This window comes from Eretmochelys imbricata, chromosome 3 (assembly GCF_965152235.1).
Source record: "Eretmochelys imbricata isolate rEreImb1 chromosome 3, rEreImb1.hap1, whole genome shotgun sequence".
Lineage (NCBI taxonomy): Eukaryota > Metazoa > Chordata > Testudines > Cheloniidae > Eretmochelys > Eretmochelys imbricata.
This window is the reverse complement of record NC_135574.1, coordinates 117894651-117921249: the sequence shown is the minus strand read 5'-3', so window position 1 is coordinate 117921249 and position 26599 is coordinate 117894651. Positions and strand designations below refer to the sequence as shown.

At 40.9% G+C, this 26599-nt stretch overlaps 1 protein-coding gene across 1 annotated transcript in view; it reads left to right on the top strand.

Annotated features, from left to right (window-relative positions):
- Positions 1-26599, top strand: part of NOX3 (NADPH oxidase 3) — a 62675-nt gene that overhangs the window by 19596 nt on the left and 16480 nt on the right. Inside the window, exons 6-11 of the mRNA XM_077811802.1 lie at positions 382-563; positions 4041-4170; positions 9000-9092; positions 14587-14840; positions 17630-17792; positions 26263-26409. Of these exons, the coding sequence (XP_077667928.1) occupies positions 382-563; positions 4041-4170; positions 9000-9092; positions 14587-14840; positions 17630-17792; positions 26263-26409 (969 nt within the window). The remainder of the gene's footprint in view (positions 1-381; positions 564-4040; positions 4171-8999; positions 9093-14586; positions 14841-17629; positions 17793-26262; positions 26410-26599) is intronic.

Here is a 26599-nt window from a genome sequence, read left to right as displayed (position 1 = left end):
GAGCACCCCACATTTATCTCTCTCAAAATGATTTTTTTCAATGCTGTACCGGTTATTACCTCTTTTTTTACCTACTCTTAACTCTAATAATTTATTCTCTCTCTTTCTCTCTCTCCTGAGGCACTCTTGTACAACAAAAATAGATGCAAGTACTAGCAGGATTATGTAATTTCTTACTATCAATTACTGAAACAGACAAATTCCAGTTAATATTTACATTCACGTTCGGAATAAACCTAAATGGATAACAGAACAGATAACCTTTTTTTCATGTAGCTTCTAAGCTTTTTGCCTTGTCTGGTTTGTTGCTTAAATTCATTCTTATACTGAAGCTGCATCTTTGATTTAGTCTCTATACATAATAATTTATTCTTATTTTAGAACCCAACAACACAGATACTAACTACCATAGCTGGAGTAACTGGTGTCATAATCACAGTGGCTTTCATTCTGATCATAACTTCATCCACAGAGATCATCAGAAGATCATTCTATGAGGTGTTCTGGTATACCCATCACCTGTTCATGGTTTTCTTTGTCGGTCTGGTTATCCATGGTATGGGGTGAGTGTGTGTGTGTATATATATATATATGTGTGTGTGTATATATTTATGTGTATATATATGATGATGATGATATCAACACTTTAGGATCACACAAGATTCAAACCTATGATAGTGAGTGTGAGTGGGGTATTTGATATGATTTATGCAGCAGCCAAGCAGCTGTTTTGTGGATCACACGGGTGCTTAAAAACAGGACTTTGGCACCTAAGCACCCTACTGGTCTAGAAGCCTCCTTATTTTTGATCCCTTAATCCGTCATGGACAAAGTGTGATACCATTACTCAAACTAATTATTACTATTAATATTATTATTTCATTTTATTTATTTGTATTAACATGGCACCTAGGAGTGCTAGTCATGGACCAGGACCCCATCATGTTAGGTGCTGTACAAACTCTTTATGAAATGACTGTCCTTGCCCCAAAGAGCTTACAAAACAAGAAACAACAGATGGATACAGACAAACTGGTGGGGGAGCCCAAGAAAACAATGAGACAATATTGATTAGCATGACAGGCAATGGGTTAATACATTACTCCACAAGTAGTCCCACTGACTTCACTCCACTCCTATTCAAATACGCGTAGTGTAAACGGCTCTTCAGCATTCTTAAGAATAGGAGTACTTGTGGCACCTTAGAGACTAACCAATTTATTTGAGCATGAGCTTTCGTGAGCTACAGCTCACTTCATCAGATGCATACCGTGGAAACTGCAGCAGACTTTATATATACACAGAGAATATGAAACAATACCTCCTCCCACCCAACTGTCCTGCTGGTAATAGCTTATCTAAAGTAATCTTCAGGTTAGGCCATTTCCAGCACAAATCCAGGTTTTCTCACCCTCCACCCCCCCACACAAATTCACTCTCCTGCTGGTGATAGCCCATCCAAAGTGACAACTCTTTACACAATGTGCATGATAATCAAGTTAGGCCATTTCCTGCACAAATCCAGGTTCTCTCACTCCCTCACCCCCCTCCAAAAACCCACCCCCATACACACACAAACTCACTCTCCTGCTGGTAATAGCTCATCCAAACTGACCACTCTCCAAGTTTAAATCCAAGTTAAACCAGAACATCTGGGGGGAGGGGGGGAGGAAAAAACAAGAGGAAATAGGCTACCTTGCATAATGACTTAGCCACTCCCAGTCTCTATTTAAGCCTAAATTAATAGTATCCAATTTGCAAATGAATTCCAATTCAGCAGTTTCTCGCTGGACTCTGGATTTGAAGTTTTTTTGTTTTAAGATAGCGACCTTCATGTCTGTGATTGCGTGACCAGAGAGATTGAAGTGTTCTCCGACTGGTTTATGAATGTTATAATTCTTGACATCTGATTTGTGTCCATTTATTCTTTTACGTAGAGACTGTCCAGTTTGACCAATGTACATGGCAGAGGGGCATTGCTGGCACATGATGGCATAAATCACATTGGTGGATGTGCAGGTGAACGAGCCTCTGATAGTGTGGCTGATGTTATTAGGCCCTGTGATGGTGTCCCCTGAATAGATATGTGGGCACAATTGGCAACGGGCTTTGTTGCAAGGATAAGTTCCTGGGTTAGTGGTTCTGTTGTGTGGTATGTGGTTGTTGGTGAGTATTTGCTTCAGGTTGCGGGGCTGTCTGTAGGCAAGGACTGGCCTGTCTCCCAAGATTTGTGAGAGTGTTGGGTCATCCTTTAGGATAGGTTGTAGATCCTTAATAATGCGTTGGAGGGGTTTTAGTTGGGGGCTGAAGGTGACGGCTAGTGGCGTTCTGTTATTTTCTTTGTTAGGCCTGTCCTGTAGTAGGTAACTTCTGGGAACTCTTCTGGCTCTATCAATCTGTTTCTTCACTTCCGCAGGTGGGTATTGTAGTTGTAAGAAAGCTTGACAGAGATCTTGTAGGTGTTTGTCTCTGTCTGAGGGGTTGGAGCAAATGCGGTTGTATCGCAGAGCTTGGCTGTAGATGATGGATCGTGTGGTGTGGTCAGGGTGAAAGCTGGAGGCATGCAGGTAGGAATAGCGGTCAGTAGGTTTCCGGTATAGGGTGGTGTTTATGTGACCATTGTTTATTAGCACTGTAGTGTCCAGGAAGTGGATCTCTTGTGTGGACTGGACCAGGCTGAGGTTGGTGGTGGGATGGAAATTGTTGAAATCATGGTGGAATTCCTCAAGGGCTTCTTTTCCATGGGTCCAGATGATGAAGATGTCATCAATATAGCGCAAGTAGAGTAGGGGCTTTAGGGGACGAGAGCTGAGGAAGCGTTGTTCTAAATCAGCCATAAAAATGTTGGCATACTGTGGGGCCATGCGGGTACCCATAGCAGTGTCGCTGGTCTGAAGGTATACATTGTCCCCAAATGTGAAAGTCTGCTGCAGTTTCCACGGTATGCATCTGATGAAGTGAGCTGTAGCTCACGAAAGCTCATGCTCAAATAAATTGGTTAGTCTCTAAGGTGCCACATGTACTCCTTTTCTTTTTGCAAATACAGACTAACACGGCTGTTACTCTGAAACCATTCTTAAGAATGCCACACTGTGATCCAAAAAAGGACCCCTGAGAAAATAATAAAGTACTGAATCATCAGTTTGTGATCTAGCTCGTAGATAGGGGAAATTTGGGAGGGGGCTGACTCAGGGAGTTCAGTCTTCCTCCTACTCTTCTTGTTGCTCCTGGGCATGAGTGAACTGCAACAAATGTCACAGGTACACTTCCTCGTCTGCAGCCTAGCTACTCAACTGGACACACTTGGGAGTAAGGGGAGGCAAGAGTCAAGGCTCTGTCTACTCCACACCCGCTCTTGCTTCTTCCTGTTCACCCAAGAGAGGGAGAGATGCAGTGGCTCTATACAGGAGCCCCCTCTGTACAGGAAGTACCTTTTATCCCCTCCAATCCCTTGCGCTAGTGCACAGGATGGGCCCCAAATAAATCTGAAAGGGAAAAAGAAGAGCAACAATTTGACCTAGCTCCATTATCCCCTCTTCTTCACCCACAACCAGCACCAGCCGTAGTACATTTTTAAACTCAATAGTTGAGGAAGGTATGTTCAAGGAAATTCACTTCATTGTAAATTCTCTAGTGTAAAGAAGTTAGAATGTAAATATGTTAAAAACACGCATCTCATTAAGGCTCTTCACAATTATTTGGTGCTCTTTAAATACGTTTCTTAAAGCTGCAAAGAAAAGAGTGACTGTTTTATTTTTCTGAGCAACGCCAGCTGTTCACATATAGCATAGCATATATATACATATATAGCATAGCATACACACTGCATTTGGTGGGTTGACAATGAAAAACCTAAAAACCTTGTGGAAGAAGTATGGTTGAAACAACCTGAAAGAACAACATTAAGACAACAAACCAGCTGCCATATTTTCAGATATTTCCATTTCTGCATTCAGTACAGTATTCGTTAACATACTAGTATAGCAAAACAACAAAAGAGACCATATCAGCTGTGTGTATCTTTTTTTTTATGTGTTAAGTCAGCTCGTCCGACGTCAGACGCCACAGAGTCTGTTGCTGCACAATGTCACTTATTGTAAAGATCACTACTCAGAATGGGAGAAAGCCACTCAATGTCCTTTGCCACTATTTTCTGGCAGTGAACCTGTGGTAAGAATGATGCTCATGTCATCTTTATATTTATGCCCTTTCTTGAGGCAGCAGAATAGCATTGGCTAGAGCCGTGACCTGGACTCAGGATGCTGGAGTTCTATTCCTGAGTCTGCTGCTGGCCTGTAGGGTGACAAGCAAGTGCACTTTTCTGTGCCCCTCTAAAATATGAGGATAATGATCCTTACCTCCTTTGTAAAGCACATTGATATCTACAGATGAAAAATGCTAGGTATCATTATTCCGTAATAACTGTTTTTGGTATAGTCCTTTTTAACCAGGCAAACTCCCAGTGTAGACTGTGGATTTCAGAATCAAGCCTTCTGTGTATAAATCCATTATTTACAGCATTTTTGTTGTTTGTTTATTCAGTATAAACAACATGCTTGATGTGTACACAGACAGCCGTACTCTGTTGTGTAATCGCCGCTAACTCACGCAATTAACTCAAAAAACCATTTGTGATTTAAAAAAATCCTACTTCTTGTTCAGCCAATCGCTAAGACAAACAAGCTTGTTTATATTTACAGGAGAGAATGCTGACCACTTCTTATTTACAATGTCACCTGAAAGCGAGAACAGGCATTCGCATGGCACTTTTGTAGCAGATATTGCAAGTATTTATGTGCCAGATATGCTAAACATTTGTATGCCCCTTCATGTTCGGCCACCATTCCAAGGACATGCTTCCGTGCTGCTGATGCTCATTAAAAAAATAATGCATTAATTAAATTTGTGACTCAACTCCTTCGGAGAGAATTGTATGTGTCCTGCTCTCTTTTACCCGCATTCTGCCATATATTTCATGTTATAGCAGTCTTGATGACCCAGCACACGTTGTTCATTTTAAGAACACTTTCACTACAGATTTGACAAAACACACAGAAGGTACCAATGTGAGATTTCTAAGGCTAGCTACAGCACTCAACCCAAGGTTTAAGAATCTGAAGTGCCATCCAAAACCTGAGGGGGATGAGGTGTGGAGCATGCTTTCAGAAGTCTTAAGAGAAACACTCTGATGTGGAAACTATAGAACCTGAACCACCCAAAAAGAAAATCAACCTTCTGTTGGTGACATCTTATTCAGACGATGAAAATGAACATGCGTCGGTGCGCACTGCTTTGGATCATTATCGAACAGAACCCGTCATCAGCATGGAAGCCTGTCCTCTGGAATGATGGTTGAAGCATGAAGAGACATATGAATCTTTAGTACATCTAGCACTTAAATATCTTGCAATGCTGGTGTCATAAATATAAAGGGAAGGGTAAACACCTTTAAATCCCTCCTGGCCAGAGGAAAAACCCTTTCACCTGTAAAGGGTTAAGAAGCTATTATTACCAGCTTAGGTTAAAACTTCCCCAAAGTACAAACTATTTTACCTTTTGTCCCTGGACTTTATTGCTGCTGCCACCACCAAGTGTCTAACAAATATAGCAGGGAAAGAGCCCACTTGGAAACGTCTTTCCCCCCCAAGCCCTACACCCCCTATCCTGGGGAAGGTTTGATAAAAATCCTCACCAATTTGCACAGGTGAACACAGACCCAAACCCTTGGATCTTAAGAACAATGAAAAAGCAATCAGGTTCTTAAAAGAAGAATTTTAATTAAAGAAAAAGTAAAAGAATCACCTCTGTAAAATCAGGATGGTAAATACTTTACAGGGTAATCAGATTCAAAACATAGAGAATCCCTCTAGGCTAAACCTTAAGTTACAAAAAGACACAAACAGGAATATACATTCCATTCAGCACAACTTATTTTATCAGCCATTTAAACAAAACAGAATCTAACGAATATCTAACTAGATTGCTTACTGACTTTTTACAGGAGTTCTGACCTGCATTTTTGCTCTGGTCCTGGCAAAAAAAACAAAAGAAAAAAAACCACCACCACACACAAACAGAGAGAACCCTTTGTTTCTGCTCCCTCCAGCTTTGAAAGTATCTTGTCTCCTCATTGGTCATTTTGGTCAGGTGCCAGCAAGGTTGTCTTAGCTTCTTAACCCTTTACAGGTGAGAAGGTTTTTCCTCTGGCCAGGAGGGATTTAAAGGTGTTTATCCTTCCCTTTATATTTGACAGCTGGCTACAACAGTGCCATGAGAGTGCCTGTTCTCACTTTCAAGTGACATTGTAAATAAGAAGCAGGCAGCATTATCTCCTGAAAATGTAAACAAACTTGTTTGTCTGAGTGATTGGCTGAAAAAGAAGTAGGACTGAGTAGACTTGTGGGCTCTAAAGTTTTACATTATTTTATTTTTGAATGCAGTTTGGTTTTTTGTTTTTTCTTTTTACATAATTTTACATTTGTAAGTTCAGCTTTCATGAGAGAGATCGCACTACAGTACTTGTATGAGGTAAATTGAAAAATACTATTTCTTTTGTTTTTACAGTGCAAATATTTATAATCAACAATAAATATAAAGTGAGCATTGTACACTTTGTATTCTGTGTTGTACTTGAAACCAATATATTTGAAAATGTAGAAAACATCCAAAAATATTTAAATAAATATTGTTCTATTATTGTTTAACAGCGCAATTAATCGCATGATTGATTTTCTCAATCACACGATTAATTGTGTTTAATCTTTTTAGTCACTTGACAGTCCTAATAAAGAGACTCCATCCCCTAAGAACTTACTATCTAAAGCAGTGGTTTTCAACCTGAAGTCCACCTGGGGATCTGCAGACTATGTCTAAGATTTCCAAAGGATTCTGTACCTCCATTCAAAAATTTTTAAATAGAGGAAAAAATAACATTCAGTATCTTGTAATGCTTTTAATGGCCGCCATAGATTTTTCTTAAACTATTGTTAGCCACAATTAATGAGGAAATGAATGCCTCTCAAAAAATTTCAGCTACAGTGTTTCCATAAAAATCAATATACTGTTATGCTCTGTGAATACAGACAGAAGCTTGCTTCCAACAACATGGTCTAATATTAACTATCATAAAGCTAACTAGTGAACTTATCCTTTTCTCTGTTAGATCTCCTTTGCCAGACTTTCCTGCATACCCAAAGCCATAAACTTAAAGTCACATTATATTAAATGGATTGTGATAATACCATATGGTATCTGTAAGAATGTTACTTTTCTGGATGTGTAATACGCTATGATATAATATCTGGTAGCTAATTCTGAATTCCATTCAAAAAACCACTCAGAGGGTAAAAGCCATGATGACATTTCTGTAATACTTTGTATTGTATCTGTCAACCCATATGGGCTTGATCTGGCTCCTACTGAAGTCAGTGACACAATTCCCATTAACTTGTGTCAGACTTTATATCATCAATCCCTATCTTGAGTCAGTCCAGCACCATCTCACTTCATTCTAATTATGAGGAGAAATCACCACCTGGGAAAGAATGTAAATTTTCTGAGTACCAGGAAAGGACATCTGTCACCTACCAGTCCACCCAGTCCTGGAGGATGCTCTGTTATTCTTAACCACACAGAAGACATGTTCAAACGAAAGAGTTTAAAAGCTGTTTGCTAATGATCAAAGTGGCTCATTTCAAAGCTTTGGCTGAGCTCTTACAAAGGACAATTCCTGTTACATGTTTTTATTTACAAGTAGTACAAACAAAGGAGAAAAACGGTTTAATCATTGTTGTAACTTGATCTACGCTAACTTAGGGACACATCAAACTGCTGACTGTGCAAAGACATTTCTAGTCTTTAGGGACAATGAATGAGCTGAGTTTCTGCTTTAACTCAGAATCTTCTTACTTTTGTCAGCCTCTCACCATTATTTAAATGTGTATTTTTAATTTAATTTTCAAGACTTATCCTAGGCAAATTGCAACTCCATCCCCTTAGCACCATCTAAAGAAATTACATAATATGAATGAAGTCCTTCTCATAAGATGCTTTATAACCTAGCATCATTCCAGCTTGTACACCAAAGTCAATGTTTCAGCAAACAAATATTGATTTAGGTGGCTTGAAAAGGCACATGTTTTTCAGGTCTTTGGTTAGCTTAAATGATCTGTTTGTGCATTCTTCCATCTATGAAACTGGAAATATGATGGTGTCCTCTGTACAGACAAATGTCTGCATTTTTGTAATCTTGCAGATTCAATTATATCTAATTATCTAAAGCTATTATACTCCAACTGAGTACAATTATCAACTAATAATACATGATCAGCTATGTATCTTTGATTATTATATTGATCAGTATATATGATCAGCAAAGTACAATGATCATGTATACCTACAGTATGATCAGTTTAGTTCCATAAATCAGCTTAGTCCAATTATTGATACAGAACAGACTAACTGATTATGTGAGAATATATACTTAAAGCATAAGTGAACATTTTGGATCTAATTCTGGATAGTGCTGGAAAGCCTATTTGCATACTGGAAAGCCAACAATGAGAGCACTGGGGAGAAGCTGGTTACCCCTATTCTGATTACTCTGAAATGTCTCAGAGTCTCTGTGACAAAAGCAAGGGAGTAAGACTCTGGATTTTGCTCCATAAATATATGCATTTATACTCCATGACCTAGCAATGACATATACATACAACTCCTAAGTAGTTAATCCTTTTGTCTGTTAGTAGGAAAAGCTTTTAAAGGGAGGATCTTGGCCAGAATACAGATGTACATTAACACAGCTTTTGTAGTGTACCCATTAAAGAATTCATTATATTTGTTTCAGGCAAATGCAAGAATTTGTCCCTTAGTAGACAGTACAAGAAATATGCTCTCTTCCTAGGTCAACCAAAAGCCACAGAAGAAAGGTCCAAATCATGTCATTTTATGCTAACTGCTGATTTAAGTTTTGTTGTCTTTTTCTGTGCAACTTTCTACAGGCTTGGAAATGGGTTTTAGGTCCTGTGGTAGTATACATCTGTGAAAGAATGGTTAGGTTCTGGAGATTTCATCAGAAAGTTGTCATTACAAAGGTATGTAATATAGTCTAAATGTCTGAATAAAAACCAACGTACAAATGAAATGGTTTTATCAACAGAAGTTGTTTTATTTGCTAGTTTTGCTGATGACCACTCTGTAACCTCATCTTCACTGCTGGCTTTGTGAGCTCTTCCAGTATTACATGTAGTTTTGCAAAGTATTGCTTTTTAATTTGGTTTTAGCTTTTGCTCCCGCTCCAATAGTGAGTCCATAAGTTCTACATGTAAGCAAACTTGATCCACAATGTACCAGACTGATGAGGCAACCTGTGATCAGGTGATGTCTCTCCCTCTTTAGGCCCATACAGTGAAATCCTGATCTTTATTGAAGTCAGCAGCAAAACTCATACTAACTTTAATGGGGGTCCAGGATTCTACCCTTGGAGCCTGGAGACCTGAAGGGGATTATGGGGCATATCCTTCATTGGTAAAAATAGTCATAGCTCCATTGAACTCAGTTGAGTTTTGACAACTTATGTCAGCTGAGGATCTGCCTTTAAGTTCAAGGCCTGCTTAACTCACTTACATTAGTAAGTAAAGCAGGAATAATTCCACTGAAAGCAACTGAGTTACACAGCTGGGAAACCAGCTTAAGTGAGATCAGACTCAAGCTCATTGTCTAAAAGGGTAATTGTGGCAGATGAAGCCTTGATGGTAAAGTCACTAAAATGAGAATTTCAGTGGACTGAAATTTCTGTTAAACAACCATTCATGATATTTAAAAACTCAGTTGCTTAACTGAGATGAGCTTTTAGTGAAAGTGAATTAGAATTGTATTCAGTGGGTATGTCTACACTACGAAATTAGGTCGATTTTATAGAAGTCAATTTTTAGAAATCTATTTTATACAGTCGATTGCGTATGTCCACATTAAGCACATTAAGTCGGCGGAGTACGTCCTCACTACCGTGGCTAGCATCAACTAACAAAGTGGTGCACTGTGGGTAGCTATCCCGCAGTTCCCGCAGTCTCTGCCACCCATTGCTATTCTGGGTTAATCTCCCAATGCCTGATGTGGCAAAAACATTGTTGCAGGTGGTTTTGGGTACATGTCGTCAGTCGCCCTTCCCTCCATGAAAGCAACGGCAGACTATCTTTTTGCGCCTTTTTTCTGTGCAGACACCATACCATGTCAAGCATGGAGCCCACTCAGCTCAGCTCACCGTCACAGCTGCTGTTGTGTCTTGGGTGCTGCTGTCAGTAGATGGTGCAGTACGATTGCTAACCATCATCATCCACCACTTGCACTGTAACTCTGCTCTCCTGCTCTTGTAAATGAGCTCAGTCTCAATAGAAAATTTCTCCATGTTGTCATCATCCACCGCTTCTGCTGCAACTCTGTTCTCCTGGTGCCATGAATCCACCTCACAGGTCCTCTCATCTTTCTGTATAAATATCTATTTCTCGTGGCATCCGACGTCAACCACCACTTCCACTGCAACTCTGCTCTCCTGCAGACGCCATACCATGGCAAGCATGGAGCCCACTCAGCTCACCGCTGCTGTTGTGAGCATTGTAAACACCTGGAGTATATGCAGAACCGGGCTAAGAGATGCCAGCATGAGGACGATTTTGATGAGGAAATGGACACAGACATTCCTGAAAGCATGGGCTGTGGCAATTGGGACATTATGGTGGCAGTGGGGCTGGTTGATACAGTGGAATGCCGATTCTGGGCCCGGCAAACAAGCACAGACTGGTGGGACAACTTAGTGTCGCAGGTATGGGATGATTCATAGTGGCTGCAAAACTTTCACATGCATAAGGCCACTTTCCTGGAACTCTGTGAGCTGCTTTCCTGCACCCTGAAGTGCAGGAATACCAAGATAAGGGCTGCCCTGACAGTTGAGAATTGAGTGGCGATAGCACTGTGGAAGCTTGCTACGCCTGACTGCTACTGGTCAGTCGGGAATCAATTTGGAGTGGGCAAATCTACTGTGGGGGCGATTGTGATCCAAGTAGCCAATGCAGTCATTGACGTTCTGTTATCAAGGGTAGTGACTCTGGAAAATGTGCAGGTCATAGTGGATGGCTTTGCTGCAATGGGTTTCCCTAACTGTGATGGGGCAATAGACAGAATGCACCTTGCCAACCAGTACGTAAATTGCAAGTGGTACTTCTCAATGGTGCTGCAAGCACTGGTGGATCACAAGGGACATTTCACCGACATCAGTGTGGGATGGCTGGGAAAGGTGCATGAAGCTTGCATCTTTAAGAACTCCAGGCTGTTCGAGCAGCTGCAAGAAGGGACTTACTTCCCAGACCAGAAAATTACCATTGGGGATGTTGAAATGCCAATAGTTATCCTTGGGGACCTAGCCTACCCGTTGCTCCCATGGCTCATGAAGCCGTACACAGGCAGCCTGGACAGTAGCAAGGAGCAGTTCAACTATAGGCTGAGCAAGTGCAGAATGGTGGTAGAATGTGCCTTTGGATGTTTAAAAGCTCGCTGGTGCTATTTGCTGACTAGGTCAGACCTCAGCGCAACCAACATTCCCATTGTTATTGCCGCTTGCTGTGTGCTCCATAATATCTGTGAGAGTAAGAGGAAGACATTTATGGTGGGGTGTGAGGTTGAGGCAAATCGCCGTGTGTCCGATTTTGAGCAGCCAGATGCCAGGGCAATTAGAAGAGCACAGCAAGGCATGCTGCGCATCAGACAGGCTTTGAAAACCTGTTTCATGATCGGCCACACTTCAGTGTGACAGTTGTGAGTTCTCCTTGATGCAAACCCGTCCCCTTTGTTGATTTTAATTCTCTGTAAGCCAACCACCCTCCCCCCTTTGAAATAAAGTAACTACTGTTTTGAAACCATGCATTCTTTATTAATTTTTTTAAAAAGGAAGATAACTGACAAGGTAGCCTGGGTGGGGTGGGGTGGGGGAGGAGGGAAGGACAAGGCCACATTGCTTATTGTAGCCACGCTACAAATCAAACTGTTTGAATGACAGCCTTCTGTTGCTTGGGCCATCCTCTGGAGTGGAATGGCTGAGTGCCCAGAGCCTCCCCCCACGCCCCCGCATTCTTGGGCATCTGGGTGAGGAGGATATGGAACTTGGGGAGGAGGTCAGGCGGTTGTACAATGGATACAGCGAGGGTCTGCGCTCTTGTTGGCTTTCCTGCAGCTGCACCAGATGCTTCATCATGTCAGTTTGCTCCCCCATTAGCCTTCGCATTGCCTCCTGCCTCTGCCCTTTGTGCTCAATTAATGCTTTCCTATGTTTTTTGTTTTGTTTTTGTTTTTTTGTGCCTTCTGATCTGTGATAACTTCAGGGACAGAGATGATAAGGGGAGCCTAGAAACATTTGCACCTGGGGGGAGATAAAAAGGGAGAGTAAAATTTAAGATGATACATTTCTGAGAACAAAAGGGAGACTCTTTCACAGTGAATCAAGCAATTCACAGCAGACAGCACATGTGCTTTAGGTACAAGGTCGCATTTTGCCTTTTATATTGAGTGCCTGCTGGTATGGTGACACATCACACATGGATGGGCAACGGAATTCGGTTTCCATGCAGCCATGGTAAGGCAAAGGGTATTCAGGGTTGGTTTCTTACGCATAACATGTGGGAATGGTTTCAAACTGCAGCGCCCTTCTTTCCCATAGCAAGCAATGGGTTGGGTTTCACATTTAAAAGGAAGGACTGCGATTTTCAGGTGGATGTGCAGCACACACCTCCCCCACCCCACTGCGTGGCTATTCTCCGGGATGATCCCTTTTAGCCAAGAGCAAACAACCCAGCATGAACGAGGTCCTTTTACTGTTCCCTTACAAAAATTCCCCTATTTCAACCAGGTGACCTTGAATGATATTACTCTCTTGAGGCTAACACAGAAAGATATAGACCGAATATTGCTTGAATGCGACCAAAACCCAGGACCATTGGCTGCCATGCTTTGTGCTGCAATGATTCCAGAATACTTTGAGTACCTCCATAAGAGCTTTATGGAGATGTCCCTGGAGGATCCCCGCTCCATCCCCAGACATGTGGACAAACTTTTCCAGTAGCTGTACCGGCTGCGAATGCATTCCAATTCTTCAGGGCAAATCAAACATTAAACACTATTGCTTTTAAATCCTATATTGTAGTTACAAATGTGCACTCACCAGAGGTGTCTTCTCCAGCTTCAGGGTCGGGGATCCCGCCTTCGGATCGTATTGGCTCCAGGGTGATGAAAAGGTCCTGGCTGCTGGGGAGAACGGATTCACTGCTTGCCTGCTGCGCATTCTTCTCCTCCTCCTCCTCCTCCTCCTCTTCCTCATCCACAAAAACCTCCTCCCTGTTGCATGAGACTTCCCCCTTGCAGGTGTCCATGTACAGTGGTGGGGTAGTGGTAGGGTCCCTTCCTAGAATGGCATGCAGCTGATCATAGAAGCGGCATGTATGAGGCTCTGACCCAGAGCGACCATTTGCATCCTTTGTCTTTTGGTAGGCTTCCCTCAGCTCCTTAACTTTCAAGCAGCACTGCTGTGTGTCCCTGCTGCAGCCTCTCTCCACCATGCTCTGTGAGATTTTGGCAAATATATTTGCATTTCTTCTTTTTGATCAGAATTCTGCCTGCACAGATGCTTCTCCCCATACAGCAATCAGATCCAGTGTCTCCCTTTCAGTCGATGCTGGAGCTCGTTTGCGATTCTGAAGGGATCGCATGGTCACATGTGCTGCTGAGTTCGCCAGGCTGACCAAACAGGAAATGAAATTCAAAAGTTCCCGGGGCTTTTTCTGTGTACCTGGCTAGTGCATCAGAGTTCAAAGTGCTGTCCAGAGCAGACACACTGGAGCACTCTGTGATAGCTCCCGGGGGCCAATACCATTGATTTCTGTCCGCACTACCCCAAATTCAACTCAGCAAGCTCAATTTTGGCACTACTGCCCTCACCAGGGAGGAGTACAGAAGTCAATTTTAAGAGCCCTTTAAGTCGACGGAACAGGGTTGGTTGTGTGGACACATTCATTTTAAAATCGACCTAACGCGGCTAACTTTGACCTAACCCCGTAGTGTAGACCAGGCCAATGGGCTTGGTTCTTCTTACTTACCTTGGTGTAAATCAGGAATAACATCATACATGTCAACTGAGTTACACTGGAGTCAAATTGCTGTGAAAGGAACATTGGGCCCAATATGTCTGGGGATACGGTTCTGTGTTCTCTCTGACTCTCAAGCTAAAGGTTGCCTAAAATGTGGTTTCTTACACAGGCTTCACTTGACTTCTCAAACTCATAATGCAAAATACCATATAATAAATGCAATGGAGATTCTTAATTTGATGTTGAGTAACAGTAGCACTATGATATACTGTATAGTACATTGTCCACTGCCAACTTAAAAACTAATGTGTATCCCACTTTCTAATTCCTTTTAATTGAAGGCAAGTAGAAGTGAACTAGAGGAAGCTCTGTAACTTACTATAAATGAACATGTATTCAAAATTAACACAGCAGAACAGGACAAATTGATCTTTTATTGTGGTTTACTTTGGTTTAGGTGGTGACTCATTCCTCTGGAGTCCTTGAGCTCCATATGAAGAAATGTGGCTTTAAAATGGAGCCTGGCCAGTATATATTTCTACAGTGCCCTTCTGTATCACAATTGGAGTGGCATCCTTTCACGCTTACCTCGGCTCCTGAGGAGGAATTCTTCAGTGTACACGTAAGGGTAGTTGGGGATTGGACAGGAGCCCTGTTCAAGGCATATGGAGCAGAGGAAAAAGTCTTTAAGGAGCCCTGGAAGCTACCAAGGTTTAAATACTAACTTTTGTGTGTGTTGCCTTTTGTACAGTATAGATGATAAACTTGGAATCATCTCAGTATGTCATTATGCTAAAGAACAATGAATATGAAAAATGAACATAGAGCTTTTAGTTATCAAGAAGGTCTGTCACAAATCCCTGATTCAGAATCAGCTTATACATAAATATGGCCGTTTAGCTGTACCTGTATATTTATGAACCAGATTAAAATGACAGTAGCCATTTATATATGCTAGCTTCCTATCTATTAAGTTATGTATTTAGGTTCTTATAATGGCACCTATCATCATAGTATCTTGCTCCCTATCCCTGTGTTGCGCTCCCCTACAACTGTGGTTCTCAACCCGGGGTACACAGAAATCTTCCAGGGGGTACATCAACTCATCTAGATATTTGCCTAGTTTTACAACAGGCTACATAAAAAGCACTAGTGACGTCAGAACAAACTAAAATTTCATATAGACAATGACTTGTGTATTCTGCTTTATATACCATATGCTGAAATGTAACTACAATATTTATAGTCCAATTGATTTATTTTATAATTATATGGTAAAAATGAGAATGTAAGCAATCTTTTCAGTTATAGTATGTTGTGACACTTTTTTGTATTTTTATGTCTGATTTTGTAAGCTAGTAGTTTTTAAGTGAGGTGAAACTTGGGGTACACAAGACAAATCAGACTCCTGAAAGGGGTACAGTCATCTGGAAAGGTTGAGAACCACTGTCCTACAACTCTCTTCCACTACCTGGATCCCTCTTTTTACCTCCATTCCTTACCTCCGAAAGATTCCTACTTCTCCCAGCTGTCCTGATCCCACTTTCATTGGATCTAAGGAACTATCTGTTGCCTGCAGCTTCTTCCCTCTACTGATCTGTGAACACCTACATGCTTCTTCCTCCTTCCCAGCATTCTCCCTCCACTCTGCCCCAACTTCACAAATCCTTTTCAGTTACCTCCCTCCTCCTTAGATCTTTGTATAGAGTTAAGTAAGGCAAAGAGGTACTGAGGATTCTTAGAAGTGAGTGAGACTTATAAGTATGGTGCTGAATGTTTAGGTTCATGGCAGCTGCTTGTATGTCCCCTAATCATTTACTATTATAAAAGGTTCTGTGGCTTGTTAGGCATGGTATGCAACTCCTACAGGATCTGCAGAAAGTAATATGTTCAGAGACTTCGTGTTCTTTGTAAGTAACCTTTGTTTAACTTCATTTTCAAAACAAAAATCGCTTGTTTCAAATATTAATAGTAAAGGATGAATTTTCAAACAGTGCACAGGGATTTAGCCATCAACATCTACTGATATTAATGAAATCATGCTGCTAAATCATTACTGCACTATACGGAAAATTACTTCTAAATATTCCATAAATGCTTTATGCAGAGAATGATACATCTTATATAATTGTAGTATACCCACCACATGCTATCTAGACACCTGATGACAAACCTCATCATGTATGTTTTTATGCCCTAAATTCCCACTGACTTCAGTGGGAGTTTTGAGTGCTCAAGAAATGCAGGATCGGGCACAACATGCACAAATCAAGACCGATGTAGAGAAAAAAATAGCTGTTTATATAACCACATATTTAGGTTTGTGGCTAAATTGTCAAAGATTGTCTTTTAGTACGTGTTTAGTTGCTATTTCACATGCAATTACACATGCAAACAATTGGAAATACTTGAATAAAAGCAAACCAAATAACTTGAAAATGGGAAATAGAGTAATTGAAAATGGGACATGTTGCGGCAACACCCTTAAACAAGCCAGCAACACAACATTCAAAATAATAGATTTTCAAATAATTAATGTAAGTGTGTTTTGTGGACTATTGCACAATGATTACGTCTTCCTTTCTTAGTAGTGTACTTAACTCTTCCTACAACATCTGCGCTGTGCATTTATACTATTTAAACTTCATTTTACTGTGAGTCACACAATGACATCTGCAAGTAAACAGAAAATCTGGAACAAGGGAAACCTACGTTTCCTGAAAGTAAGATGTTAGATTGTGAAACAATCTTCCAGAGGAAGTGATGGAAGCACCATCACTTGGGTAATTTAAATCTAGGCTGGACAAAGCAGTCAAAAATATACTGTAGGGTTACATCCCATGCTGCGAGAAGAATGGATTAGATGATTTAATAGTTCTTTTTCAGCTCTAATTAATTTATATCATTCCTATCCAAATTGACTGATGCTGATTGAGAACTGTTGATTATAGAAGAATTCAGACCTGAACAAATTTCTCTTAATTCTGATTCTAGGTATAGTTTATAGTTTTATTAAGTATATTTTATTTCTGAAATACTTGTTCCTCTGAAAGATTTCAGAAACTAATTCTTTGCTTACATATGATCTTTCTCTCTCTTTCATTATATGACTACATCCTGAAAACTTTTCAAAAAGATTAATAAATCTGCTCCTCTGTCCTTTGATTTGTACAATATGGAAAATAAAGCTCTGAAAACAGGATGCTCGCATTTCTGAAACCCTGAAAATTGTAACTGCATGCTTAAATAGATAGCCAGGCCCCTAACTCACATGTATGCTCTTGTGCTCTCATTTCACACAAAATAGTTGCTTTGCTATGAAATGCCACCCACTGAAAATTAAATCCTTGTGTGATGGCAATTTGTGTGAGAGTTTAGACGTGATTTTTGAATATATGCAACAGAAGCACTATTTTTGAAAATGTAGCCCAGTATCTCTCGGATTTTAAGTCCCATTGATATGTTGCTGACTTTTAACAAATGATACTTTGTTACTCCAGACTGGCTGTGGATGGACCATTTGGAGCTGCAACTACAGATGTTTTTCACTATCGAGTCAGTGTATGCATTGCAGCAGGAATAGGAGTCACTCCGTTCGCTTCGATTCTAAAATCCATATGGTTTAAGTGCTGTAATCCTAATACAGAACTGACGTTGGAGAAGGTAGGGTGGAAATTTGTTTATAATTCCTTTAAAAAGTACACTGCCCTCACATCCTCTTGGATTATTTTAATAAACTAATACTTGTCAAGGTTAGATAACCAGCTCCTTCAAGTTGAGGGTAGAAATTGCTTTAGTTTCTGTTGAGATGGAGGAACTCTCTCATTTGTCTGCTATCCAGTGGACCCAATGAGTTTTCAGAACTTTTCTGAGATAAAGTATTTTTTAGCTGCTAGCCCACTCTATATTAAAGGCCTGACTGAACATTTTTGTTACTTCTGCCCTCAACCACTGGTGCAGTGGCATCTCCTTACAATTCACCTTGATACCCAGGTAACCTATAACAAAAAAAGAAGTGAGGGAGAAGCTTAGGCGCTGACTTACTCAGCTCCCAGGGCGTACTCGACCCCTGCTCTTTAAACTCTCCAGTAGATGCACTGGTTCCGAACATGAATTATTTCTAATAATGTAATTGATAAAAGTGTGCCTGAGGCTGCAGGTCCTGGACAGCATCACTGAAGTTAACATAATTCTTAATTCTCTGAACTATCATTTGTAATAATAATATTTAATAATATGGCAGTGCCTTGTGAGGATAGGGTGAAGAAGAGACAGCTGGGGCGGAAATGGAGAGAGCGAGAGAGTGAAACACTAACAAATAAACTGGTTAGTCTCTAAGGTGCCACAAGTACTCGTTTTCTTTTTGCGAATACAGACTAACACGGCTGCTACTCTGAAAACTAAGAAGAAAGTGGCAGGTATAAACTGTCCCTTCCCCATCCACAATGGCAAGCTTGTGGCCCTTCCAGACATTTTGACTCACTTTCTAATGTAAAAACTCAACTGGGAGCTGTTCAGGGTTTCAGATTTAGGGCCAGAGCCTGCAACTGTGTCTGTGGGCAGACCAGTGTAAGGGTCCACCCACAGGGACCTGAATGCAGGTCGTAGGCCTTGATCTTTATAAAATAAAGTGAGTTAAAACTGGTGGTTTGATGACACATTGCTGCTGAAAGAGCAGCTTGGTTTCTGGGAATGCAGGAGGCGAGAAGGGGTCCAAATAGACTAGGGAAAGTAAGTGTGTGTGTGTGTGTGAGAGAGAGAGAGAGAGAGAGAGAGAGAGAGAAAATGAATTAACAATACCCCATACTTTAATAGCAGTAAGTCACTTTTCAGAGCATGCACTAGAAGAATTGGTTGCCTTCTGGGATGGATAAAGGCACAAGGCTGAATGTACTTAAGGTGTGCCCCAGTGACCCGCTATTTTACACCTTGCCATGCCTTTTTGCTATAATGCATTAAGTCCCACAGGACCTCTGTGAGAAACAGGAATACTATTATTTCTACTTTACATGTAACTTTTCTGTTTCACAGTTTCTTCATTAGTGTAATAGGAATAATGATACTCATTTCTCATAGGTGTTGTGAGGCTAAAATCATTAATTTTGGAAAGATATCTTGAGATCTCGATGGAAGGTGCTATGGAAGTCCAAAGTAGTATTAGAATTTTTTTATCAGTCATTTAAGTGAGATTGACTTAATCTCAGAGTAATTGGTTTTTTTTCCATTGTCTAAAAGCTTCCACTTGTGATATAATTACACATAATTTAATCTGTTTCCAAGTATGTGGCGCTCACCTTCTATAGTGATGAGTACCATAGAAATGTTGATTAAGGAAATAAATAAGCGGATTTTCTTTTTTAAAAAACAATTTCATTTTGATTGGAGTACAGCTGTCATTACAGTTATTAAATTAATATTTCCTAGTGTTGCCCACATATAGTTGAGATATAAATACTCATAGCTTGCATAATGTCAGCAGCTGTATAATTTAAAAAAACACAGCAAATCAGAAGCAGTACACATTTATCTAATTCATTTTTCACAATTAAATAGCCTTAGAGTGTAGTTTCATATTGCTTTTTTGTTGGTTAGGATGGACATTCCAGTACTCCTGACTGGAGTGTTATCACTCAGTTTAGTTATGCACAGGCTGGTTTCTTCCTCACACCAGCTAGCCTCAATTTTGAAATTTTGCAGTTGGAATTTATGAAACTGTACTGGTTAACTCAGATTCTAACACTGGCAAACAGCTGTATCCTCTTGTTCTCTTTTTAAGATTCACCCCATCCCACAAACTTTCCAGCAAAATACAGTAATTTGGAAATACTAAAAGGCTGCAGAGTTCATGTTGTCAAATGTAACTTTGTGTTTAAAGCTGCTTTTGGAAAACAGCCTTTATGCCTATAAAGCTGAGTGCTAAATTCTTGATAGTCTTGTTAGTGCACCCATGCAGGACCCTCACCTTTGAGTGAGGAGGCTAGAGATAACTACAGTGTGCTGGACTATGCCCTGTACCCCAAAGGGGGTGTGGTTACTCAGGTTGTGGGACCTCCACAGCCACCCAGAAGCAGCTGTGGAGTAGCCCACACACTACACATTTAAGAGCAGCAGTAAGAGCAGATGATGAATATTTTTCCCTTGTTCCCCCTGAGTCATTCTTGCTATGTCTTCTGAGTACAAGCTGAATCTGTTGCTCCATTCCCTTCCCCGGCGCTCTCAGATGCGAGGAGGGGGAGTGAATGTTCATCAAGGAGTAGTTATTAATGATCTGCACTGTGCTGAAAGCAGCTTTATGAAGTATATGCATGCACCTTATGTGAGAGAGCAGAGCTCTCTGCTCTTGCTTACTATACCAAGTGTAGGGTGGAGGAAAACGAATGATAAATATGTGAGGATGAAGAGGGCATGGAGTATAAGTGCATTATTGAAATAAGAGACTACTCAAAATCCTGCCTTACAGATCTGATTAATAGTAATACTGCATCTAACTCAATTTGCAGAAAGAGCACTTGGAAAATTTAAGGCAGTTTACTTGTGCAAGCCATCAAGATGATGAATATAATAGGTGGGGTGGGTGGGGATTAGTGAAACATAAATCTAATGAGGGTTGTTGTTTGTTTGAGGAGCCTAAATAACAGCACAGACAGTTAATACTGTGAGCCCTACAATAAAATACAAAATTCAGAATATTTGTTTACTTATAGAAATACACCATTCCTGGACGGTTTTATTCTACAGTGTTAATGAGGTGAATTTTATTGTGTTTTTATTGTATTTTAATCATATTTGTAATATGCTGTGGAGTGCCCAGAGCATCTCAATGGAAAGAAAGGGAGGCTCTTTATAAATAATATTTACCATTATTACCTTTATTTTTCTAGGAGTCTGTGTGTTTCATAGTTTCATTTTTCCATAAGCCAACTTTCCTCACCAGCTTCTCTCTCCTTCCTTTTCAGGACTCTATTTGTGGCAAAAATGTTCTTTGTGAGGAAAAATTCTGTTAATTAATTACAAATATTTCTCATTTATAACAAATGACAATTTTAAGAAATGCAATGGGCACAGCTTTAGTGGGGATGAATTTGGCTTAGTATACTGGGTTTGGAAAATTGTCCCCTCCCCTCCTTTCCCCACCCATTTGCACTAGTCGTACATTTTTGTAAGATGAATTGTTGAAAAGGTGTGAGTAATTAGCTGGTAAAATAGAGGTTGTGGGGACAGTTCCTCAGAAAAAGTCACCAATAGCCATGATAAAATACATAGTGATGTTTTTCAGTGGCCTGATTTTCAGAGGTACCAGCTGCTTGTAGCAACTGCTGACTTCAAAATTCCCAGACAAAATCTTTGTCAAGGGAGGTATGAGCCTGTAAATATTGTACGTGGCAGTTAACTTACAACAACACTGTTGTTAGTTACCAAAAGGAAACGTTTTACTGCCTATGGGCCTGATTTTCCTCATATTTACACCAATGTAAGTGTCAAGGTTCCTTCCCCACTCTGAACTCTAGGGTACAGATGTGGGGACCTGCATGAAAACCTCCTAAGCTTACTTTTACCAGTAAGTACTTCCCCAAAGTACAAACTATTTTACCCTTTGCCCTTGGACTTCCAATGCCACCACCAAACGTTTATCTGGGTTTATTTATTATTAGGAAAGCGTTGTCTGGAAACGTCTTTCCCCCCAAAATCCTCCCAACCCTTGCACCCCACTTCCTGGGGAAGATTTGGTAAAAATCCTCACCAATTTGCATAGGTGACAACAGATCCAAACCCTTGGATCTTAAGAACAATGAAAAAGCATTCAGTTTCTGAAAAGAAGGATTTTAATAGAAGTAAAAAAGTAAAAAAGAATCCCCCCTGTAAAATCAGGATGGTAAATACCTTACAGGGTAATTAGATTCAAAACATACAGAATCCCTCTAGGCAAAACCTTAAATTACAAAAAGACACACAGACAGGAATATCCATTCTATTCAGCACAGCTTAATTTCTCAGCCATTTAAAGAAATCATAATCTAACACATATCTAGCTAGATTACTTACTAAATTCTAAGACTCCATTCCTGTTCTGTCCCCAGCAAAAGCATCACACAGACAGACTTTGTTTTTCCCTCCCCCCAGCTTTTGAAAGTATCTTGTCTCCTCATTGGTCATTTTGGTCAGGTGCCAGCAAGGTCATCCTAGCTTCTTAACCCTTTACATGTGAGAGGATTTTTCCTCTGGCCAGGAGGGATTTTAAAGGGGTTTGCCCTTCCCTTTATATTTATGACAGTAAGTCAATAGCAACTCCATGGAAAGCAATGGGATTATTTTCATGTAAAAACAGTGTAATAATAAAAAAACCAGGCCTCAGATATTTAGAGTTAAGGTTCTGCAAACAACCCTAATCCAGACCCTATATAAACACTAATCCTTTACTTATTCACCAGAAAGTTCACTATTTCCCACCACCAGAACTTGTCTGCATTTCAGACAGAGACCCTGAGCACTCACCTACAGTACAGATCTAAGAAACCCCTCACATTAACCGTAGACCCTCCTCTAATTCACCCAACACTTCAGAGTGAAACACACCAATATCTTGTGTTGTAATCCCTTATAATACAAAACAACATATTCCCTTTCCACCATCTACCATTTCACTAGAAGCTACACAGCTCAGTCTATTTCATCTACCTTGCATATATATGTACTAAAAAGACCACTGTGTCTATCTCATTTGTCCTCTACACAAAGCTTCAAATCCTCACCGTCCATAAGCATATCTCAAACAAAACTTTACCCCTATTCATTCTACACACATGGGCTGTAAATGCCAAATTATCGCAATCACCAAAGCACAAATTTATTACATATAGAATGTGATTTATTCAAGGATATGAAAAGCTTAGTTAGTAGTAATACTTAAGAAGTAGCCCAGTTAAGTGGACAAACTGTGGGGCTACAAGACTAGAATTAAGAGTTTGTTTTGCTGAATTTGAAAGTGGAATTAACATGTTTTCAAAATGTGCTGTGTTTGAGACAAAACACATTAGGCAGACCTGTCAGACTTCCTTTTGATATTTAAAGGTCAAGGCACTGGGGCATGGTGAGGAGAAGGAGAGAGAGGATTTTTAAAAAGACCAAAACAGTATAAAAATCATGGACACAACAAAACAAGAGCCAAAGATCACTTTTCTGACTTTGTTTATAGCTTTGTATCCCTTCTAACATCCCTTGTGCCATTCTTTTCTTCTTAGATTGTATACTCTTTGAGAGAGAGGGAACTGGCTTCTTATGGGTTAGTAAAGTGTCCAGTACACTTTGGGGGATTATACAAATAATACATTAAAAAAACATTAAGGTTGCAAGGCAGCCAATCTCTGGTTCCCCCACCCTCACTGGCTCTGAATCCCACTTCCTCTTAGCTCCTCATCCAATTTTCCCTATTCTCCCCCCAGTCAGCTGGTTTGCAACCTGCTCCCCCCGCCCCATACATTTCCCTCACTTGCTCCCAATCCCAGTCTCCTTCCCCAGACAACCCCATCTTCCCCTCCAGCTCCCAGGCCCAGTCTCCCCTTCCCTGCTGCCCAGTCTCACTGTCTTTGCCCAGCTAGTTCTCGTCTCACCACACTTTGTGTCCCAATCAACTATTTCCCATCCTACTGGTCTGGCTTTTGTTTCTTCTGCATTTGAATCAGACAGCTTCCTCTTCCATGCTGCCTGGGTGCTATCAAGAGGGTAAGTGAGAGCCCTCAGCTCTAGTGCCTGGCCTTAGCCCAACCTGGAGCAGCAATTCATAGAATCATAGAATATCAGGGTTGGAAGGGACCCCAGAAGGTCATCTAGTCCAACCCCCTGCCCGAAGCAGGACCAATTCCCAGTTAAATCATCCCAGCCAGGGCTTTGTCAAGCCTGACCTTAAAAACCTCTAAGGAAGGAGATTCTACCACCTCCCTAGGTAACACATTCCAGTGTTTCACCACCCTCATAGTGAAAAAGTTTTTCCTAATATCCAATCTAAACCTCCCCCACTGCAACTTGAGACCATTACACCTCGTTCTGTCATCTGCTACCATTGAGAACAGTCTAGAGCCATCCTCTTTGGAACCCCCTTTCAGGTAGTTGAAAGCAGCTATCAAATCCCCCCTCATTCTTCTCTTCTGCAGACTAAACAATCCCAGCTCCCTCAGCCTCTCCTCATAAGTCATGTGTTCTAGACCCCTAATCATTTTTGTTGCCCTTCGCTGGACTCTCTCCAATTTATCCACATCCTTCTTGTAGTGTGGGGCCCAAAACTGGACACAGTACTCCAGATGAGGCCTCACCAATGTCGAATAGAGGGGAACGATCACATCCCTCGATCTGCTCGCTATGCCCCTACTTATACATCCCAAAATGCCATTGGCCTTCTTAGCAACAAGGGCACACTGCTGACTCATATCCAGCTTCTCATCCACTGTCACCCCTAGGTCCTTTTCCGCAGAACTGCTGCCGAGCCATTCGGTCCCTAGTCTGTAGCGGTGCATTGGATTCTTCCAGGAATTACCGGGAAAGTCCAGATTCAACCGTGTAGCCCTTGGCTGGTACATGCTCAGTTGCTCTGTGGGAATGGTGCATGCAAAGTCCACTCACATGTAGAAGCTGTGAGGGGATGGAATATGTGAGAATAGCGCATGTGCAGTCCTGTCACGCAGAAGAGCTGTGAGGGTCTGGAGCAGTGGTGGGCAACCTGTGGCCCATAAGGGTAATTCGCTGGTGGGCTGCGAGACAGTTTGTTTAAATTGACCATCCACCGACATGGCGGCTCGCAGCTCCCGGTGGCCACAGTCTGCCATTCCTGGCCAATGGGAGCTGAGGGCGGCCTGAGGTGTCACAGGTTGCCCATCATTGCTCCAGAGTCTGGAGCATGCTCAGTTGCCTTGTGGGGGTGGCCTATGCATAGCCTGGCCATGTGTAGCTGCTGTAAGGGGCGAGAACATGCACAGTCACTCTGTAGGGATGGGGCATGCGCAGTCCATTCAGCAGTAGGAGAGGTCAGAGACTTGAGCATGCATGGTGCGGAAGGAATCTTTAGGGTTTTTAGCTGTTAAGCTATAGTAATGTTCTACTGAACATTTGTAATCTGTGATTTTTTTTCAAAGGCTTATAACTTGGACAAATTTAAGCGGATTGTCACAGGACGACAAAAGGCACCTCCCTGACACAAAGCCTCCCCCCGCCCCTTACCAAATTTCAATTCTCTTCTCTATAACTTGAGGGCACTAGAGCATTGCAAAGAATAGGTCTCAAGAATTTTTTTAACATGGGCAAAACAACATGTTTTCCTCTTAGCCTCAGTTTTGGAAACAGTTGTATCGTTTTGGGTGAAATTTGCCCCCCGCCAAAATCATCCTGGGGCAGACACACAGCAAAGAAAATTTCAGCCCAAATGGTTAAAGTTTGGCAATGTTCTAAGCAACTGAAAACAAAATCTTATAATTGGAATGTCTGGCAACCTTAATAGTAGGTGGCATTACCAGCCCCACCTATAATAAATGGAGAACCATAATTAATTTAATTAAGAGTTTTGTTTAGGAGCATAGATGTTTAATGCTGCACTCAACACAGCATCGGCAACCTTAAGACTAAAAGGACAGAGTGGGCTAGTTCACAGGTTTTTCATCTTTGGAACCAGAGTTCAATACCACAGTGATGGGCATAGTATAAATCTCAACAAAATAGAATACCTTTCTTAGTGGATGAATGAAATTGAGTGTGGTGGTCTCATCTTAGTCCCTGTTTGATCACATCTTGAAATCACTGCAGAGTTTCATAGGCTTTTCAGTCTCTATTCAAGAAAAATGCAGAGTTAGGTTTTGTAAGCCAGTGTTGAGATGCATTGACAGAGTTAGATGTCTTGCATGTTGCCTGTCTGCATTAATATTTTAATTCACTAACATTCACTCACATTTTTTTAAGAAGAAAAAGGTGTTTAAAACCATACAAAGAAACACAATGTCAAATGTAGATGGGATTGTGTTTAAATTTCCACTGGAGTACAGTAGCATGCTATAAGATTAACCACTTATCTCAACATAAATAATTTAAGAGCTTTATAGAAAGCTTGTTGAAAGCTTGTGGCTTGTTGAATCTTGTTACTTTTACCTGACAGGTTTATTTCTATTGGACTTGCCGAGATGCATCTGCCTTTGAGTGGTTTGCTGATCTCCTGTTCTTGCTGGAAACACAAATGGCTGAGAAAGGGAAAACCCATTTTCTAAGTTACCATATATTTCTTACTGGCTGGGATGAAAGTCAGGTATTAATGAAATGGGTTTGAGTTAATGTACTTTACTTTTCCAGTATAGCAGCATATGAAACAGGAACAAGGAAATGGATGAATTAATGTAATTATTATAAATTTTTGAAGTATTTGATAAACAGGTTTCTTTTCTCCTAAAATTTCATTTTTAAATCTTTTGTGATATTTTTCCACACCCACACCATTT